Source organism: Nasonia vitripennis (genome assembly GCF_009193385.2).
Source record: "Nasonia vitripennis strain AsymCx chromosome 4 unlocalized genomic scaffold, Nvit_psr_1.1 chr4_random0003, whole genome shotgun sequence".
NCBI lineage: Eukaryota > Metazoa > Arthropoda > Insecta > Hymenoptera > Pteromalidae > Nasonia > Nasonia vitripennis.
This window is the reverse complement of record NW_022279638.1, coordinates 3,665,587-3,687,237: the sequence shown is the minus strand read 5'-3', so window position 1 is coordinate 3,687,237 and position 21,651 is coordinate 3,665,587. Positions and strand designations below refer to the sequence as shown.

Genomic DNA, 21,651 nt, shown 5'->3' with positions numbered 1-21,651 from the left:
GACTCGAGAGCAGTCTTTCAAATCATCCTTGAGAATTGATTTTTGTTAAAATGTTATCAAAATCATTAGTATATGTTGAAAATAATAATCAAGCAGGGTATAACTTCTCACGGTAAATATATTTATTAATCCTTCTATAAAAAAGTCATGACCAGATGAGGTGAAGCCCAGAATGCGATGATATGATTGGCTCATACAGAGCGCATGCGTCGAATTTTAATTTCGAGTTAGTAAGATTTTTATTTCTGTAGTAGTTTCTATAGTTTCTAAAATAGTGTCTTAATGTCGTATTAAAATATTAAAATACATTTTAAGAATACTATTTCTAACGTTTTTTATTTAAATAATATGTAAATATTATTTAATTCTGTGCTGTAAATTATACTGATCGGATTGTGACCGTCATATGACGTTGCATATGCGCACGCATCTTTACGCGATATGACTACCGTCAGTGTGAGCAGCGCCATATTGATTTCTTTTTCGATTTGGACGCCGTTGGAGCAACACGCCAACACGTGTTCGTGCTGCCCAACAAGTGATTTTCATCGAAGAAATTTGGACTCATCATAAAATTATACAGGTAAATATTAATAAAATGTCGTTAAATATCCATTAATGTTGATTTAAGTATCAGTATTTGATTGTTTAAATGTTTCCTGATATCATGCACGAGATATACGTAGAAGCATGCATTTTAGGTTATTTTCTATCACGCGCACGTGGACGTTAATTCGCGCGGTTATTTCCTATTATTAAAAATTGATCGCGATTTCATTAAAAATTTTAAATATAAAATATAATAATATATAAAATAATATAAAAACAATGATTTTTTTTAGCAAAAAAAAATGGCTGAGGCTGAAATCCATCTCGACTACTCTAATAATGAACTATTTGATGAAATAGTTGATAAAGATCCAGCAGTGTAAGTATCATCATTTTCTATTCAAAAAATTAATTAATTTTCAATTTATTCATAAATTTTGATATGTAATTCAGGGAAATTGCTGGCTACGTGGAGAGCATGGAGAGACGCAAACAAGTCAAGTCTTATTTCCTGTTTAAATTTGTGCTGACAAACGGGCAAAAGCGAGTTACGTGCCTTATCTGGGGAGACGAATTAATCAATGTGTACCAGAATGAAATAAGAATCGGACGTGTAAGAAAATTTTTTTGTTATAATATAAACATACATAACCTTATTTAATCTTATTTATAATGTTTCTTTAATCATATTTCTTAGGTTTCATTTTATCTTGTTCTCTATAATTATTATCAATTTTTGCAGATTGTTTGTCTTGACGGAGCCAAAAGTAAGGCAATTGTGCTGACGCAGACACGGAGGCAAGAGGGCTTCATTGCATTCGAGCTCATCATACAGATCAACACATCTGTCACCTACCATGGTCAACACCGACAAATGGATGCACCAGTTAAGGTTCTTCCTCAAGAAGTTACTTTCGAAAAAATTGGACAAGCCGAAGGACGCCTTGGTAAAATAGAAATCTAAATAATTTGGGAGAGTTGTAGAGGGAGAGCATATTCATTGAAATGTGCATAATTTTACTTTCAAACTGGCTTTTCTCCACAATAAGTGATTAAAAAAAGTTAAAACTTGATATGCACTTCCTGTGCATGCGTTAGATGGTAAATACTAAAGCTGGTTGCAATGCAGAAAGGGCAAGCTGTCCGGGTCACTGGAGTTCTCAGCAATGCAGGTATTTGTCTATCGTTATGTTTCTATTTTTTTTTAATAATTTCATAATTTTTAATTGTTTTTCTTTTGTTTAGGATCTCCTTTGACAATTGAATGCAGAACAATGGCTGACATTACATTGTTGGAAGACAAAGAACCAATGGGGTTGGCACAGCTCCTTAGAGCTGTGCAAACTCCACGCCGCGAACACGAATTTTAAATTTAAGTTTGCTTTTTACAAAAGACCCCCAAATTCGCTCAAATCATTATAAAAAAAAAAAAAAAAAAAAAAAAAAAAAAAAAAATTATAATCGACGGTTTGGGTACATTCGATTACATTTCTTCACGATCTTTTTTTTATTAATATATATATAGTTGCGAAGGACCCCCGAATTTGTATTAATAAAAAAAAAAAAAAAGAGTTTGGGTTTTTCGATACCCTTCTGCAAATGTTTACTTGCATGATTGCAAAACGTTTTCAATTTTAAAGTTTGACTTCGAAGTTTTGATAATCTTCGATTAGTACTAAATTTAGAATTTTTAATAAAAACTTACGTAATGCGAAAGACTGTCTTATGTGCTGTGATTTATATTTAAATAATTTATTTATTTAGTGGTATAAGAGAAATAGATATTCACAGACATCCCTTACAGAAAAACCCTGCAGGATCTTCTGTAAGGATTCCTGTAAGATACACATGATTTAATTGTTTTTTTAATAAATTTTGAAGGTAATTCCTTCAGAAAATCACGTAGGAGGATTTACTCTAGGAATATTCTGCAGAAATCCTTAGACATTTTCTAAATAATTCTCCTTCGGGATTTCTTGTAAGAATTTCCTGCAAAAGTTTGCAAAAACACGAAAATCATGTGTATCCTACAGGATTCCCTACAGGAAATCCTGCAGAATTTTTCTGTAAAAAAGTGCAATATTACTATGTACTATTTTATGAGGTATTATTAATAATGTAAGTAATAAGTTTTTGCATTTAAAAAAAAATGTAATGTTTCAACAAATAAAGGTTTTTCTCTAAATTTATAATTATCATGTTTTCAGTTAATCCCAAATACCTAACTTATTCTTTCTATGTTTAAATGATATTAAATAATAAAATAATAATTATTAAAAATAATATAAAAATTATGTTAATTATATGAAATGAAAAATCCGAACACCAATATAGTAAATAGTGTCAGAGGCGCCGCGGATTCGTCTGCTTCTCAAACTCGCCTTCGTGGCGCTACGGCGCTACTTGATAATGTAAAACAGCTAAAACATTTTTATAATTCAAGCATTGTATGGTTCCTTTTTTGACTATTATAAACATTTTTTAAATATAACCAGTCAGCCATGACACATCCCATGCTTCTATTTCTACTAGGAATGAAGGCGCGCTTCGCGCGCTCTTGATTCTATCTCTTTCTAATAATACTGGTAGAAAATCTACCATAAGTGTTGGGCGGCACATTAACGTCTGCTAATATTTTATAAGCATGTAACATGTTACTAACTCCCTCAAAACTATTTTTTAATAAATTTATTAATAATGCTCAATGTCGTCATCATTGGTTTGAATAGTGAATTTGAAGAAAAGTTCAGTATAAGAGTCAGTGGGTTTGTCTATCATTAAAATGCCATTTATTTGCATTATAAAAAAGCAACTGAAATTTTACACAGATACTTACTATGCTACCTAGAAAACATGTAACCTAGATGATTCTGATTTAACTGTTTTCATTCATATTTTCACATCCAGACTCATGCGAATTTTTTAATTGAGGAGGTCAAATTTTACTTATAGCCAGTTACGCAGAAACTACTATCTCTAGCACATTGTATTTCTGGTTTCCAGTATTTTAACATACAGAAAGTGATAAGTATTTTAGCTTTTTTATTAAGACATTAATTAGAATTTTGACTTTTAACAGTTGTGAGAGATTTTGAGACCGATACCTGTTTCTCCATTTTTGCATTTTTTCTCATTCGAAAACTAACAGGTCTAGAAAGCTCATGCAAAATATGAGCTCTCTAGACCTGTTAGTTTTTGAATGAGAATAAATGCAAAAATGGAAAAACAAATTCTTATTACCTAATACCTTGACAAAAAAGCCAAAACATTTATCACTTTCTCCATGTAAAAATATGCTAGAAACCAGAAATACAATGTGCTAGAGATAGTAGTTTCTGCGTAACTGGCTATAAGTAAAATTTGACCTGCTCAATTAAAAAATTCGCATGAGTCTGGATGAGAAAATATGAACGAAAACAGTTAAATCAGAATCATCTAGGTTACATATTTCTAGGTAACATGTATAGTAGCCTTTTTACAATTCAAAGAGCATTGTATAATGATAGACTTAAACTTACTGACTCGGATACTAAACTTTTCTTTAAATTCACCTCTCAAACCACACCGAGGGCGACTTTGGGCACAGAGACACAGTATATCTTCAAACTCTTTATTCTTTTAATTGAACTTCTCACTGACATTTCAAAAAACTAAATAATATTCACACACTTTATTACTACTTCAAATGGGGTTGGGGTCCACTTTTCAATACACATGTTGTAATACTATACACTCTTGGTGATGATCAATTTTTACTAAAATTTCTTGCTAGTTATATTACATATATTTTATCTGTTATCAAGGTTTCCACATTTTATTTTAAACACCTCAAACATTTCTACCAGAGTTATGAGTTATGACTGTTTTGAGGGTTATGAATTTAAAGCGTGGTTCTGATCTCGTTGCCTAGGCAACCAACCAGCAACCAACCAGAATCACGTATTAAATGCTTCACAACAAAGGCCATCATTTTTTTAAGAGAGGAAACTAACCTATAAGATAGTAAACGCACGTATTGACACATGTGCACTGTGCAGATAAGTTTCAAAAAGTATTAAAAGCAGAAAATAGAAAATAAGGAGAAGAGTGTAGACCGTAAATAAGTTCCATAAAGGATAAAGAAAAGGGCAAAAAGGGGAAACTTATAATACTTTACATTACAGCATTCTTACTTCAGGTTAGTATCAATTTCAAGGTTATATAATTAAAAGACTTTAATAAATGACGATAAATAAAAACAATTAAAATTAATTAAAAAAGTTAAAACTTGATATGCTCTCCCTCTGCATGTGTCAGATGGTTAATAAAAAAGCTGGGTAGCTTTCAGAGCAGAAGGTAGTATTTGTGCAAAATCTATAAGCGCTCGAGCGTGATCTATGACTGAACTCAACCTTCAACTCTCTGAAAGCTAACCAGCTTTTGTATTTATCATCTGGCATATGCAGAGGGAGAGCATATCAAGTTTTAACTTTTTCCAATCGCTCAGTGTATAGATATTGCTCCAAATGTGCTTAGTTTTACTTTCAAAGTGGTTTTTCTTCACACTGAGTGGTTGAAAAAAGTTAAAACTTGATATGCTCTCCCTCTGCATGTGTCAGATGGTTAATAAAAAAGCTGGTTAGCTTTCAGAGAGCAGAAGGTAGTGTTTGTGCAAAATGTATAGCGCTCGAGCGTAATTTATGACTGAACTATACCTTCAGCACTCTGAAAGCTAACTAGCTTTTGTATTTATCATCTGGCATATGCAGAGGGAGAGCATATCAAGTTTTAACTTTTTCCGATCACTCAGTGTGGAGACAATCCAGCTTGCTTGCTAGCAATGTTTAATTAATATTTTTTAGATAACTAAATTTGTTGCTAACTATATTTAATTCATATTTTTTAGAAATGTCTCTCGATCGGTCCGAGGGGGCATGTTTAAGGTACATTTTAAGCCCGGATAGAGTAAAGAAGACGGTCCGGATCTTTCAAAAAGCCGTGGCAAGTGACTGAAAACACTTATTTATATAGTGAAATGTCATGAATTTTGATCAATGATTTTACAAGGTATATACATGGTTTTTTTTTCGATAAAAATGGTGTATATTTTATATATTTTCAATAGAATTTTTTTTTCAATTTACATCAAATCAAAAATTTTTTGGTAAGAAGAATATCTTTTTGTTTTTTTGCAGGATTTAACCCAAGCTTGACCCCTTAACCTTTATCATAAACTGTAATTTACATTATTATTTTACTTTAACTTCAGCATCAACCTCAACCTTTAAAACAAAAATTAACCTGAACCTTAACCTCAATCTCAATAACGAACATCAACCTGAACCTATTTACCACAACCTTCATAACGAAAAAACAACCTGAACGATAACCTTGAGATATATGCAACAAAATTTTATCTTAACTTCCACCATAATTTGATTTCATATTTGTTTTTTAAATTATTACTAAGTATATTATATTGACTGTCATATTCATTATTTTTACTTGCCCTTGAATTATTTGTTACTAAATATGCCTCGCCGAAATTTACGTACGCCTGAAGAAGAAATTATTTATCAATGAAATCGACGAGAAGGTAATGCTGAACTTCAACGTCGCCGACGTCAAGCAGCTCGCAATATTGTTATGGATAGACCTAGAGATGTTGAACAACAACCTCAACCTTTAGTAATTGAGGAAGATTATTTAGAACAAATGAACATTTTGTGCAAGCACTGTAACGCTAAACACTTTAGTTCAGAAAAAATCTCAAACAAAGGATTATGTTTCAGTGATTGTTGTGGACTTGGATCGGTAGTTTTAGACCCTGCACCAGCGTTTCCTGATGAACTTTTAAGTATGTTTAATAACTCGCACCTGTATTCAAATACTTTTTTTCAAAACATTCGATAATAATTTCTTAGCGTTTGGACCAAAATAGACGTCCTGGACCATTTTGTTTTAAAATCCAAGGACAAATTTATTATCAAATTAATACAGCATTGTTTCCAGAGGTTAATGAAAACTTTGCTTATGGGCAACTTTTTATTATAGATCCAGAAGAGGCAGTACGTTTTCGATTAATCGACTGTCCATCAATTAATCACGATGTCATTACAATACTAGATAGAGTAATTAGAGAAAATAATATATTTGCTCAATCTTATGCAATGATGAAGGAAGAAATGGAAAATCAACCATCATCAGTAAATGATAGCAATGCTCCTTCAGAATTGCAATTACTTTTTTTCTTAAACCAGGATCAGATAGGAGATATAATTTTCAACGCGTAAATGAAGTAGCAGCTATTTTTTCAACAACAGCTGATGGAGAAATTCCTGAGTCTTATGTTACGATTCGTAATAAAAATACCAAAAACTTGCAGTGTATTAGCACAATGGATGCTAATGTTGAACCGTGGATCTATCCCCTGTTTTATCCTTATGGTACATAAGGGTGGCATATGAATTTAATACGAGTAGGTAATTCAAACAATAAATGTGTAACGAGATTGTCTTACGTTAGATATAAAATGGCAATAAGAAATCACAAACTTAATCAATTTCTTATGGGTCGAAGACTGTTTCAGCAATGGATTGTTGATTTTTATGTAAAAATAGAAAAAGATAGAATTCAATACATCAGAGACCATCAAAAAGAAATACGAGCAGATACAATTATTTTACCATCAACGTTCATAGGTTCACCTCGTCATTTGCAACAATGTTATCAAGATGCAATGGCTATAGTTAACGAAAAAGGTAAACTATGTCTTTTTCTAACCATGACCTGCAATCCGAAGTGGAAAGAAATTGAAGAACATCTTCTTCCTCATCAACAAGCTGCTGATCGGCCAGATCTTTGTGCTAGAATTTTTGATTTGAAAAAACAACGTTTGTTAGACTTTGTAATAAAAAAAAAATATTTTGGTGATGTAGCAGCTTACGTATATGTTATTGAATTTCAAAAAAGGGGTTTATCACATATGCAATTATTGATAACATTGAAACATGGTTTCAAAATAACTACTCCTGAAATTGTTGACAGATTTATATCAGCTGAAATACCTAATGAAAATCGTAATGAAAAATATGATACATGGACCATGCGGTGACTGGTGCATGGTTGATGAGGATAAATGTTCCAAACGTTTTCCAAAAATTTTTTAAAATGAAACAGTAGTGGATGAGAATGGTTATCCTTATTATCGTAGAAGGGACAATGGCACGACTCATGAACAATCAAATGGTCGAATAGTTGACAAAAGATGGGTTGTTCCATATTGTCTAACACTTTTAGAAATATTTAATTGCCATATTAATGTGGAAGCAGTATCAAGTATCAGAGCTGTAAAATACATGTATAAATATATTTATAAAGGGCATGATGCTGCAAATGTGTTATTAACTGAACAGAATGAGGAAAGAGTTATCAATCGGATAGCGAAGATACTATAATCTCAACTGGCGCTTCTTCTAGGCCCTTCTGCCTGTATGCTTCCCGGACAATACTCCGACAATCAGTGAAAGCTGGGACGCTAAAGGATGCGTGAGTTTCCTGCAAGGGGATAACAAAAGTTTATTAGACGGTTTTAATTCTAAAATATCACTAACTAGTAAACGCTTGAATTCCGGAAACCAGGGTTGGCCTGGCCAGTGAGGTACGATTAGGATTCCTTCCGCTTTATCGTCGCGAATCTTTTTTAATGTTTTTGTTAATAGCGCAAACGGAGGGAATGCATACCAAAATTTGTTGTTCCAATTAATTGTAAACGCGTTCATTGCCAGGGCATCCGGATCTCTTTGCCAAGAACAGTACGTGTCGCATTTAGCGTTATTGCGTGTAGCAAATAAGTCAATCTCTGGTCGACCGAAATTGTGTACGACCGAGTTGAACGCCTCGTCAGCGAGCTCCCATTCGGTGTCAACATTATTTATCCTGGATTCTTTATCGGCAATGTTATCCTTTGAGGCTACGTACTCAGCAAAGATCCAGATGTCCTTCTCAATGCACCATTCCCAAATTTCTTTGGTGATTTTATTGAGATGTGGAAATCTGATACCACCCATTTTATTTAGATACGCTATCGCTGTGATATTGTCTATTCTAAGTAGAATTTGGCAATTTCGATCTTTTTTTGCGAAACATTTTAAGGCTAGAAAAGCAGCGATGAGTTCTAAAAAATTTATATGCATTTTCCTCTCGTTGTAGTTCCAAAAACCGTGCGCTCTTTTGCCTGCTGAGACCGCACCCCAACCGGATGTTGAAGCGTCTGAAAAAATCTCTTTCTCAAAGCTAAATTTATGTATGTTACACGATGACTTTAATATGCATTTTTTCCACCATTCCAAATCACGTTTTGCCTCCATGGAAATACGGACTTTCTTATCCATGTCTTTCTTTGAGTCTATCAAAGCATGGTACTTGGCTGTCTCTAACGCTTTATAAAAAAGCCATCCGTATTTCACGGCTGGGCATGCAGCTACTAGCACTCCAATTATCTTTGCTAATTCTCGAATTTTACATTTTTTTATATTTATAAATTCCTCAGTCATTTCAAAAATTTTACGTTTTTTCTCTTCTGTTAGAGTTAATATCATTTTCTCGGAATCTATCATAAAACCTAGGAAAACACATTTCTTATTCGGCTCTAATTGGCTTTTTTCGAAGTTAATAATAAAACCCAAAGACGTTAGCAGGTCCGCAGTTTTTTGTATATTTTTAAGACAGATATCTTTGGACTCTCCGAAAAGACAAATATCATCCAAATAGATCGTCGATCTATGTCCTTCGGCTCTCAAATGCGAGATTACGACCTTTAAAATTTTGGTAAAGACATATGGGCAAGTACATAACCCGAAAGGTAAGACTCGCAACTGGTACAATTGATCTTGAAATACAAAACGCAGAAACTTTTTGCTTGACTCGCGAATTGGTATTAGAAAAAAAGCTTCTTTTAGGCCTATTTTTCCCATGAAATCGTTCTTATCTAAGACATTGACTGCAGTCCGAATATCTTCGATTTTAAAATGTTCCGGATTCATAAATGCGTTTAGCGCTTTTAGGTTAAGAACGAAACGGTCGGTGTTGTCTGATTTTGGAACTAGAAAATAAGTGGATATGAAATGCCCATCTACCTCTACGCACGGTTCTATAGCTCCTGACTCGAGCAGTTTATTCACGACTACATTTAACGCTTTTTGCTCTTTCCGACTAGTTTTAATATTTATTGGAGGTTTCGCTTGCGTAACCGGTTTTACGAAAGGGATTTCGTACCCTTGTACACAGTCTAGAACGAATCGATCGTTCGTAATTTTTTTTCCAATTATCGCTAAAAAATCTTAATCTAGCACCTAGTTTTACACTCGTATCGTTTACCTCCACATTTAGCGTCGTGACCTGTACGATGTCCTTGAAGTCTGCTGCATGGGCTGCGACTGGTTGTAACGTCGATTCTGCGTATGGGGCTTGTTGAAAGTTGATGACTTTGAGGCGGTTTGCCGTTGTTGGTTGTTCCTCTGTGCAGTCCGTCCCGCCTCTTTTTTCCCGGAAGCACGTGCCCAGTTTAAAGAATTGTTTGTCTGTAACGGCTTCTTTGCGGGCGGAGCTTTGATTTGCTTTGATACCTTCACCAAAGCCTCCGTGCCTGTCACAAGCTCCTGTATCTTATTACCGAACAGGTATTGCTCTGGTATGGCCTTTTCTAAGGTCGATCTCATATTTTTCTAGAAGCCGGGCGTGATGAACGATTTTCTCGTGGCAGACAAGGTGCGTATCAATTCCGCAAGCAGTTTCACGCTGGAGGACAGCTTTTCCAAGATGTTGCGTTGTACAGGCTGTGTGTCATCATTGAAGATGGCTTGAAGGACTGCCGACACCTGTGACAACGCTGAGCCCGCCAACGTTTGGTGGTTTACGAAAAATGCGTCGCGTTTAATGGCGATCTCTGTCATTCCTATAATAACCTCCTCATTTAGAATAGGTGCTTCAAAGGAGAAATTTCCTTTTCTAGGAATACTATCGAGCAACGTCTTTTTCTCCTCCTCAGTCAGGCCTGTCGTCATCCACAGCTTCAATCTCTGACAGAGGCCGGGTGACAACTTAACCTCCGAGCCTTTCGCTGTCGCTGGGTTATCCCCAAGAAACGCGATTTCCTCTTCGTCCTCCGAATCCCCCGCATTCTCCTTGTCCCCTGTGTCGTCGGTTGTGTCGGAAGTAGCGGGTGGAGACTCGCCTAGATCCTTCTTTGTCTTCTTGTGCGGCGGCGGCTCGATGTCCGGATCTTGCGTGAGATCTGTTATAGACAAAGAGACAAAGAAAATCAAATTGACTACCGAACCTCAAAGTGTTGGCTATGACAGTGATTATTTGCTATCTCAACTCTAAGTTTGAGCTTAGCTGGTGCTCTAGGCATAAATCCCAACTGTAGTTTGGGCCTACGTTCGTCTCAACCCTAGTTTGAGCTCGAACAAACGAGTGTGTACCTGCTTGACTCTCCTCGGAATCGGAAGCGTTTGTCTCGTTCATTTTACTTTTGGCCAGATACAACTCCCGTTGTAAAAGGTCGTTCTCCCACTCTAGCTGCCTAATTCTCTCTTGATCGGGGTCCTTCCTCTTCGGCATTGCCAAGAAAAAACTTAAAACTTAAAAATTTTAAAACTTATATAACTCTGACGTCCGTCGTCATCGGCGCCAAGAAACACAAATGAGGAGCGAGAGCGGTGCTCTCGGGGCGAGGGAGAAGGGGAAGCTGAAGGAATTTTTCGCTTCCCCATAGCTCTGAAACATGGCGTCATCTGGCGACGAGTCGCATGTACTACATAGATAATCTCTTCGAACGACGAACGAAATATAATATTAAATTAAATAAAACAAAGACAGCAGGAAAAATCCAGAAACTTCGACGCTTAACGAGCGCAAGAAGTAACCCTAAACCAAAACAAACTTCTCCTCCCTCGGCTGAAAGCGCGCGTGCACAGTCGACGCTGCAGTTTAGCCATTGACCGTACTTAGGCCCATAAGGCCTAATGAGTAAGAAAGAGAGCGCGGCTAAACTGAAATGCGAAGGAGAAGTAAAGACCCTGCGTGGGAGAAAGCCATGACGATTTCTTCAAGCATCGCCTCCCCCGATTATTCATTCCTGTGTGTGCGATCCAAGGGTAAGGACGCTATTCAAGAGTTCGATTTCCTAGTTATATTTCTGAGTTTTTAAGTTGGGTTAAATAATTTAATTGTGTTAATTGTGTTTCCGTCTTGATCATCATTTACCGAAATTGTGTCTTATTCCATTTGAAAGTTATTTGAAGTCTCCAGAAACAAATAAAGGAATTTTTGAAATAATTCAGTCTAAAAGATTGTTTGATTTGAGAGTTTTGATCGTCAACCTTTGGGTCATCCCCGTCAACAAACACAAGTAAGTCGTTCTCGTTAATAATTTAATTTTCCTTGGTGTTTAGTATCACACAAACAGTTTCGACGTGACAATCAGTGCGAAGTACTGATCTCTCCTGTATGGGAGAGTAAGCTATCATCCGCATAATCACACAACGTTACTTTGTTAGTTCGGTAAATTTATTACTACCCTAACAAAACTGGGGGTTCGTCCGGGATCTTTATAGCTTTTGTCGAGCGAAACTGTTTGCTTCTTCACGTATTAAATTCTGTGTGATTGAGTGAAAGAGTCATAAACTAAAATTTATATAAGTGCGCGCACCTAAATGAAATAAAAAAATCAGAGATCGCGAGTGCGCAAATAGAAGAAGAAATTACTCTCAAAGGAATGCACGAGAATTGAGATTAGGAAAGATTGAAAACATAAGGAAATTTGAGACGCGCGCGAGACAAAGACGTTGTGACGTCAAACCGAGTGCATATCGGGTGGCACGCATAGAACTATTAAAATAATTTTCAGAGTGGATTCTATTTAATGAATTATCGAGTTTTCTTGGAAAAAGGGGAAATAAGAAAAATATAACACTCGCTAGGCGGGTCACTATCACAACAATTCGGTAGAAGAGTCAATTTTTAAATAAAATTAAAATTCACATTTTCGTCGCAATAATCAATACAATATTAATTCCTATTTTCACATCAATTTTCTTTACAAAATTAAAGCACAGGCAGTTTGACGTATACTGCCGGACATTGGGTAGTGCCAAAATTACTCCTTTTATATTTCTGCACAGACACATTTACATTGTAGACACTTAACACACCAGGCATACACACAAAAGTTCAAATTCATTTATTTACTTAATACACGATATACAATTATTTAATGCATACACATCAAAATCATTTCACTCGAGACACTAACATTTGATTAAATTTTGAGTAATCACGCACAACTGATTTAATATTTCAAACACAAAGTTCAAAATCACTTTTCACATTTTCTTTTTAGAATTTTTTTTTGTCACTTTAACACTCTGCAATAAATTACACTCATTACACTGCACAAGTTTCTTTTGCACGAATACACTTAGTTGATAAGCACAGGAGTGGGCCCGTTAGGACCTTGCGCGTGCTCCAAAAATACCCAAAACATCCAAAATCTGGTCGACAAGTAGCACTAGTGTGCACTGGCAAGTGATCGCCAGAAGTCGAACCAGGGCCTGGACGAGGCTGCTGCGTAGGGTGTAGAACTCTGGGCTCCACAAAGAAGAAAATCTGGTTTTCTGCACTCGAAACAGCCAAATTTGGTGATAAGACGCCAACTGGATTGCTACAAATATTGATAAGCATTAGGTTTACGTACATTTATATCCCAAATTATAAATAAAGTTACATTTGCCCACAAGTCTGAAGTACGCCCAAATTTACACATACAGGAGCCCATTGCGCGTGCACTACAAGCATAAGTTTGTGCAAAAGCACAAAGAATTAATAAACAGATCATAGGAAATATTATTAAAACGAGGGGTGACTATTTTCAGTTGAAAAAGTTAAAATCATTCAATCAAAGGTGAATGCAAGCATGAGAGTCAGTTCTGTGATTTAATTTAAGCAAAGTATTTCCGGTCAAATTCACAAAAATTGATTATTTCAAACAAATTAAAGCAGAAGCTAGAGGTTTAGACTTAAATGCACCTTTCTCATTGGAAAACTAGTAATGAATAACCGCAGTTATTAACAAAAAGCGACAATTGACACCGAGGCGCGACAATTTCCCATAGAATTAGTACACAAAAGAATTGATCACTAACTGTATTTTGTGAAAAACATAAAGAGCAAATTAGAAAGTGTATAAACAACAAAACTTATATGATTTTAAATAGCTATTATAAATTTATTAAAATTTAAAGTGTAGAAACACGGGTTTAGCAAAGTTAACGTGATTTTGACAATTAATTGTTTTTGCATTATTGAGATTAGCTTAAGGTCACTATTGTTAAACACGCAAATTGAACGCCAAACTATAAATTATTGTTAAATCATAGAATAAACACACGGTTTAAAGCACATAAGAGACGGTTCGACTCACAGTTTTGGTTCGTTTTCTTTGAATAAAAGTGAACAATTAACAAGCCGGAATGCGCAATCTATTGAAAGCACTGTATAAATTACAAATAATTAAACAGTGAGAGAGAAAGTGGTAGAGTATCTGGTTGCACAAACATACCCGTGACGTCATACAAAGTCAGCATTGTCCTCCTTGATCTTGAAACTGTTTAAGAAAAGTAAAACCACTGCTGACTGCATGGAAAGCTGAAAAGGAAAGACAAACAATTTTACACAAAGTAACAATTCTTGAGTTACTCGAGTGACGGCATTATAAAATTATAAAAGAAAACTTATCTGATGCTGTGAGTAACTTGCGACTACAGCACTGGGGACTATCCTGGGCCACGAGTTTTCACCTTTTCAGGAACGTGGCAATAGCACACTCACACCTTCATTGAAATAGTACGAAATAGCACGCACAGGTTATAAATTGCAAAACTTTGTTAACAATTTATCGCGAAATACACGGTAAACGACACTACGCGAGGCAGACAGCTGACGCAAGCAAACTTGACTAGGGAGTTTAACTCTAGTGTGAAGTCAGGCGCGAAGCGGTGCCACACCCAACCGAGTAACCAGGCTCGAGAGCGAACGGACGCCATCTTGAGAGCGGCCGAGCGCGCGCGCGGAATTTGAATTTGAAACTGTACATTGAAGCATTTCGGGAGTATACACGGACGATGAATAATTAATCAAATTGTTAAAAATCATTAACATTTAAATTCGAGCATTATTAACACTATAAAAACACGTTCATCCGAATTTTGTTTTTTTTTTTTTTTGACAATACGCAAAATTTTAAAACAGATTGAAATTATAATTCGTTGACAAACTTATAAATACAATTGATCGTCTGCGCGAATACAAAAATTAACTTTGCATCTACTATTAATTATTAACAAATTAATTTCGAAACCGAACTTTGAAAATTTATTTTTTTTTCTCTCCACAAGATTAATAATTGTTTATTTTTCGTGGTTTAACAAGTCAATTAAAATATTAAAAAATTTTTTTTTTGGGTTTGCCATAAAGTTTTCATAATTTAATTTAGTTAATCCACGCGATACCCATATTATGATTTTTCTTCCATAATCGTTGTTTGCGACAAGAGATATACAAGCAGAGCATGAAAATGAAGCAATAAATAAGAATAATAAAGAAAATTCAAGAACATTTCGTATCAAGAGTATATCATAGATCATAGATTATTAAACAGTTTTAATAATATTTAGAAGAATAGACAATTTATTTAAATCATAGAAGACAAGTGATATATTCAACATGCCTGACGAAAACGGTGCGGGTGATTAAACGGCTGCTGCATTAGCCACTACAATGGCTAATAGTTTTGTGCTTATGAATTGCATAAGCGGCATACCAAATTTCGATGGAAGGCACACCAAGCTAAGAGACTACATTCAAGATTTAAAGAATGCAAATGAATTAGTCACTAACGACATCAGACCACAGTTTACGCGGAACGTGTTGCAAAGAATAACCGGACCAGCAAAGAAGAGTCTCAATAACAAGACTATAACAACAGTAGAAGAATTAATCAAACATTTAAAACAAAGATTTGGTCCAGGGAGGGACTTCAGCTATTATAACACACGCATACAAACGCTAAGGATGAGACAAGGTGACACAGTAGGAGATCTTTATGACGATTTGAATGTGCTATTGAGCAGCGCCAAGAATGCTCTAAAAGAGGAGAAAGGAGAAGAAAACATTGATGAAATGATGGAACCATTGGAAATGTTAGCGGTTGACATATACATAAAAGGATTGCCGGCAAATTTATCCGAACGAGTTGACATAATTAGACCTAAAAACCTGCAAGAAGCATACGAAGAAGCTGTACGATTAGAATCAAGAATGGAGGCGAGAATCATACCAGATTCAAGGCCACGAATAACTCCAAACTATTATAATGGACAAAATTCTTGTAATAATGGATATGGAAATGAAGGTGGATATAATAATAGAGGACATGAGGGGTATAGAAGCCAGAATAATTACGACGAACGAAATCATAGAGAACGAAACTATGTTGGTTATGTAAAGGAGCAAGAAGACTACGTGGGGTACGTGAATCAACCCGAACAAAGAGAACGTTCAAATAACTATGGAAGAAATAATTATTATCAAAACAACTACAATCGTAACAGTTATCAAAGAGGCAATAGTAACTATAATAATTATGGCAGAGGAGGATATCAGCGGGGATATAACAACAGTAATCGACAAGGAGGAAGCAACTGGCCCTCATGGAATAGAAACAATGGTCAAGGAAATCAAAGGCAAATCTTCAATCACGAGAATGGACGTCGCGAAGATTATCAGCCCAGTGGTCCAGATAGGCGAGAGAACTATAATAATTATCCAAATAATTGGAGAGGCGGCAACGGAAGAAACTACCAACAAAATGAAAACGAAAGAGAGAATTTACACTCTCAAGGGGCTCGTCACGGAGAAAGAATGACGAGCAAGGAACGAAACCAGAGCCAGAGACAACAGCAGGATCCAGATCAACACAAATACCAACAACAGATGCAGAACTACAATCAAGGAAAGCAGAATTCAATTCAGAACAGCCAGAACAACTACGGACCACAGAGAGCACCGGTAATGACGATCCTGACCAAAACAGCCCGAGTTTCAAGAATGTGATCAGCCAACTGCACGGGACCTGAAGAGTTTAATGGGAAAATGATGAACCAACAGCAGTGAAAATAAGAGTGCCAGAAGGGACCACCAAACCATGGATGACATTCATGATAGACAATGGAGCAACGATGAATTTAGTTAAATTAGGCTTCATAGACGACAATATGCCAATAAATATGCAAGATGTACGATGGCTTGTAGGGATTACTGCAGTGACAGTACCAACTCTAGGATCTGTTTATCTACTCATCAAGAATAGTCCAGTGAATTTCACATAGTTAGAGACGACTTTCCAACACCACACGATGGATTATTAGGAAGAAATTACTTAAAGAAGGAAGAAGCTGTCATCTCTTACCACAACAACGCTCTGATGGTGAGCGAAGACGTAATGCATCCAATGCCATTTTTGGGGCAAGAAAAGGAATACAGAGAGCAAAGAAAAAGAGCATACAACCCTTACAAATCGAGTGACATACTACAAGTTGAGGAGAGAAATAATGACAAGGAATCAAGCAATATGAATGCATCAGAAAAAGCAGATGTACCCATGAAAACAAGACATATTATAAAAGCCAGAACGAGACAAGTTGTCAGAATCAATTTAATTAGAACTGAATTAAAAGAAGGATATATCCCAAGAATAGATGTAGGAAACAAAGACGTATTTCTGGGAGAAGAAGTAGTGATCAATGAAACAATACCTGCAAAATGCTAGCAATAAACACAAGTGAGCACGATGTTACCATAGAAGTTGATGCCAAAGAACTCATACCGTTCGAGACTGAACCAGAATTCTTAGAAGAGACAGATAGTGATTTTGATGGCGAAATCATAGTAGATAAAATCAAACGGTTAGAGAGAGTGAAAGAAGCTATTAGAAGACGCCACCCAAATAGAGAAGAACTAAAGATTGTAGATCGTATTATAGAGGATTATTTAGACAGAATTCTATTGGCTAGAGACAAGCTACCATGCACAGACATGATTCAGCATCACATACATTTAGAGAACGATATACCAATAAATACGAAACAATACAGGCACCCACCGAAACACAAACAAGTGGTTAGAGAAAGTGTGGAAAAGAAGTTACGAGACCGAATTATCAGAGAGTCAAACTCACCATGCAATTCACCAATATGGATAGTACCGAAGAAGCCTGATAGTCACGGAAATCCGAGATGGAGAATGGTAATTGACTTCCGAGAGCTCAACAAAAGGACAATCAGAGATGCTTACCCTCTACCCAACATCGCTGATATAATGGATCAATTGGGAGGAGCCACATACTTTTCCATTTTTGACCTTGCAAGTGGTTTCCAACAAATACCAATGGTCCCAGAAGATTGTTACAAGACGGCCTTCACCACAATAAACAGACATTATGAATATACTAGAATGCCGGAAAGATTGAAAAATGCAACGGCTACATTCCAACGACTAATGGAGAAGGTACTCAGAGGTTTGCAGAACATAGAAATGCTAGTTTACTTAGACGATATAATAGTATATAGTAAAGATCTTCAGGAACATGAACAAAGAATTAGAAACTTGATGGAGAGACTCAGATATGCGAAACTAGTATTACAACCAGATAAAATAGAGTTCTTTAGAAAAGAAGTCGGATTCCTAGGACACATTATAAGCGCTAAGGGCATAGAGCCAAACCCAGAAAAGGTAGTAGACATAGCAAAACTTGCCACACCTAAAAATGCGAAAAATGTGAGAGAAGTACTCGGCATGTTTGGGTACTACAGAAAATACATAAAAGACTTTGCAAAAATCGCGAAGCCACTCAATGACCTACTAAAGAAAAATGTGAAATTTGAATGGACGGAAGAGTGTGAAAACAGTTATCAGCAACTAAAAGAATGTTTGATGAAAGAACCAATCTTGCAATTTCCGGACTTCGACAAAGAATTTACACTAACTACGGATGCTTCTGATTACGCCATCGGTGCCGTACTCAGTCAAGAAAAAGACGGTTTTGATCACCCGGTACAGTATTTATCCAGAGCGCTCAACAAAGCCGAAAGAAATTACTCGACTACAGAAACGGAATGTCTCGCTGTATTATATGCTTTACATCAATTTAGACCATATTTATTATGCAGAAAGTTCACACTAGTGAGCGATCATGAACCACTGAACTGGATGCATAGCAGAAAAGATCCAGGACAGAGACTAATGAGATGGATGTTCAGATTCACTGGATACGAATATACCTTCAAATATAAACCAGGCAAATTAAATAAAAACGCTGATGCGCTATCACGAAACCCACCAGAAATGACTGAAGAAGAAATTAATAAGAATCTACCTACTATTAAGGTGATGGTCATAGAAGAAAAACAAAAGAAACAAGAAAAATCATCAGCAAGTGCCACGACATCATCCAAAGCAACAATACAGCCACGAAGCAGAATACAATCAACGGGTGACATAACAAATAAACCCAGAGGAAGAGGGAGACCAATAGGCTCCAAAACTAATAAAGAAGCACCTAAACTAGACCAGTGTAATAGCACAGAGAACCAGAGCAAGGCGCACGCAAACACAAAGTCCAGTGGGGCAGTATATCAAACAAGGCGCAATACCAAAAGTATCGAAGACGTCTGTATTAGGAAGAAAAACAAAGATAGAAAAGCCAGCAGAGACCGAAGCATCAACATCCAAAGCTACTACTGTAAAACAGAGAAAAGTTCGAGCGATGCAGATTCGGATACATCGATGACAGTTAACCCATCTAGAAGATCATGGCTATCATCCACAGCCAATGAAGACAGTGATTTGGATAAACCTCCAATACCTGACCCCAGGTATAGCGGATTACGACAAGAAGAGTCAGAAACAACAGAAGGAGAAACACAAGACGAAGAGGTGTTTTCCTCAGGCGAAAGCCAAGACAAGACCATAAGCAACATCGCCATAGAAGTAAGTGCAGTAGAAACATCCCAGGACGAAGAAAACACCGACGAAGAATCCATAAAGAACCTATCGATCAAAACAACTCTCACGAGAGAAGAAGTAGAAGAAGCAAGTAGAAAGTTTGAAGAAAGCATGAAGAGATATGAGATGGATAGAAGTACCAATACAACCGATTCAGGCACGGAAATAGAAATACAAATGAAGATACCCTCGCACTTCTCAGATGATGATCATGTACCAGATGAAGTGCGCGAAGCAATTTACACATCAGATCCACGATTTTACACGGACGATGAGGCGGATGTGGACAATGTATGGAGAAAGAGTGTTCAAAAACTAATAAAACGAGCACAACAAAAACTACAAGAAACATCAAACAAAAATGATACAGGAAACGAATCGGACGTTGAAGGTGTAACTGACATAATAAGGCCACCACCAAGAAGAACGCTGTAGGTGACGCCAACAATAAAAAGTGACAGACCTACAGCCAACAGCACGCCGAGAGATAAAATCAGAAATCGAAGAAAATTAGGAGTGTTAAGTGAAATAGAAGCAGAAGAAGGATCAATAATAGATATAAGATTTTCAAGACCACCTGAAGCGACAATGCCTTTCCTCTTGCCCACACCACCAGACATGGAACCACTAAACAAAAACGGTACTCCAGCAGGAAATGATCATGAATCGGATGCCGCGACACACATAACCAAAGAATTCAAGAAAATTCCTCACAACATAATTACCATAAGAGAATGCCTCACGCACAAAAGAGACAACATTGTTCATTTCCTATCAGCAGACTGTGACAACACGTGGTCTGTGACTAGACTGTTAGTAGAAATTGGAGCCATAGACCTAACAAAAATCAAAAGTAACAAGCTAAAAACGGGACAAGTCCTAGTCACGCCATTTAAAAAGCACCACATATTCACAGTAAGAATAAAAGACAAATACTTCAACGTAATCAAAATGGAAGATTTAAACAAGACGCTTCAGAATTTAAAAAAAAAATACTCGTCAATAAACAAATCAAAAGCTTCCGAGTAGCAAGAAAAGGATATATATTAGACCAATTAGAGTCATCAGCCATCTTAGAGATGATTTACAAACATTTTCATCAAAGCGGAATAAGAGTGACAATGTGTTACGGAAAAGCAGAAGGACCAGCTGAAAACACAGAAAAGAAATAATCAGCCATCTTCACGACAGTCTAACAGGAGGACATAAGGGAATCAATCAAACTTACCAGAAAATAAGAGAACGATATTATTGGCCAGGAATGAGGAATGATGTTCAAGACTACATTCGAAGATGTGCAAGCTGCCAAGAGCAGAAGATAGAAAGATTCAAAACAAGAGAACCAATAATAATCACGGACACTCCAATAGAAGCATTTGACAAAGTTTCAATTGACACAGTTGGAAAACTCAAAATGACTCCAAGAGGCAACTGTCATCTCTTAACAATGCAATGTAATTTAACGAAATATTTAATAGCCATACCCATCAAGAATCTCAATGCCACCACAATAGCTGATGCACTATCAAAGTATCTCGTTTGCCAGTTCGGAGCACCGAAAGCCATACTCTCAGACAGAGGCACAGTTTCCTTTCCAACATAGTCGAATCTCTACTCAAACTATTTAAAATTAATCATCTCACCACTTCAGGATATAGACCGCAAACAAATGGGTCGTTAGAAAGGAGCCACGCCCCACTTATAGAATTCATTAGAATATACTCCGAGAGATACGACGATTGGGACCATTTAACTCCATTTGCGACGTTTACCTATAACACCAGCGTACATGCAGCAACTAACTTCATCACATTCGAACTAGATTACGGGCGAATAGCGCGTTTCCCTTTGAGAATACCGTCTGACGAAAAATTAAAAACATATAATGTTTATATGCGTGATCTAGTATTAAGATTAGAGGAAATGAAAATTTTAGCAGGCGAAACCCAAATAGCGAACAAGGTCAAAACAAAAGAATGATACGATAAAAAGGTTAAAACA

The 21,651-nt window shown here is 36.3% G+C and overlaps 2 protein-coding genes across 4 annotated transcripts in view; both read right to left on the bottom strand.

Annotated features, from left to right (window-relative positions):
- The window catches only part of LOC100116027 (MATH and LRR domain-containing protein PFE0570w), a 370,048-nt gene that overhangs the window by 289,421 nt on the left and 58,976 nt on the right, over positions 1-21,651 (bottom strand). The window lies entirely within an intron of this gene.
- LOC116417059 lies at positions 9,843-11,225 on the bottom strand. Its single transcript, XM_031928148.1, has 2 exons — positions 11,013-11,225; positions 9,843-10,822 (listed from the first exon to the last, which is right to left on the bottom strand). The coding sequence occupies exons 1-2, from the start codon at positions 11,149-11,151 to the stop codon at positions 10,254-10,256; spliced, it is 708 nt and encodes a 235-aa protein (XP_031784008.1). The 5' UTR covers positions 11,152-11,225; the 3' UTR covers positions 9,843-10,253.

Excerpts from the sequence above, each read along its gene's own strand:
- LOC116417059 (XM_031928148.1), bottom strand. The coding sequence starts at position 11,151 with ATGCCGAAGAGGAAGGACCCCGATCAAGAGAGAATTAGGCAGCTAGAG. Across the intron at positions 10,823-11,012 it reads TTCCGAGGAGAGTCAAGCAG|ATCTCACGCAAGATCCGGAC; the intron begins GTACACACTCGT and ends TGTCTATAACAG.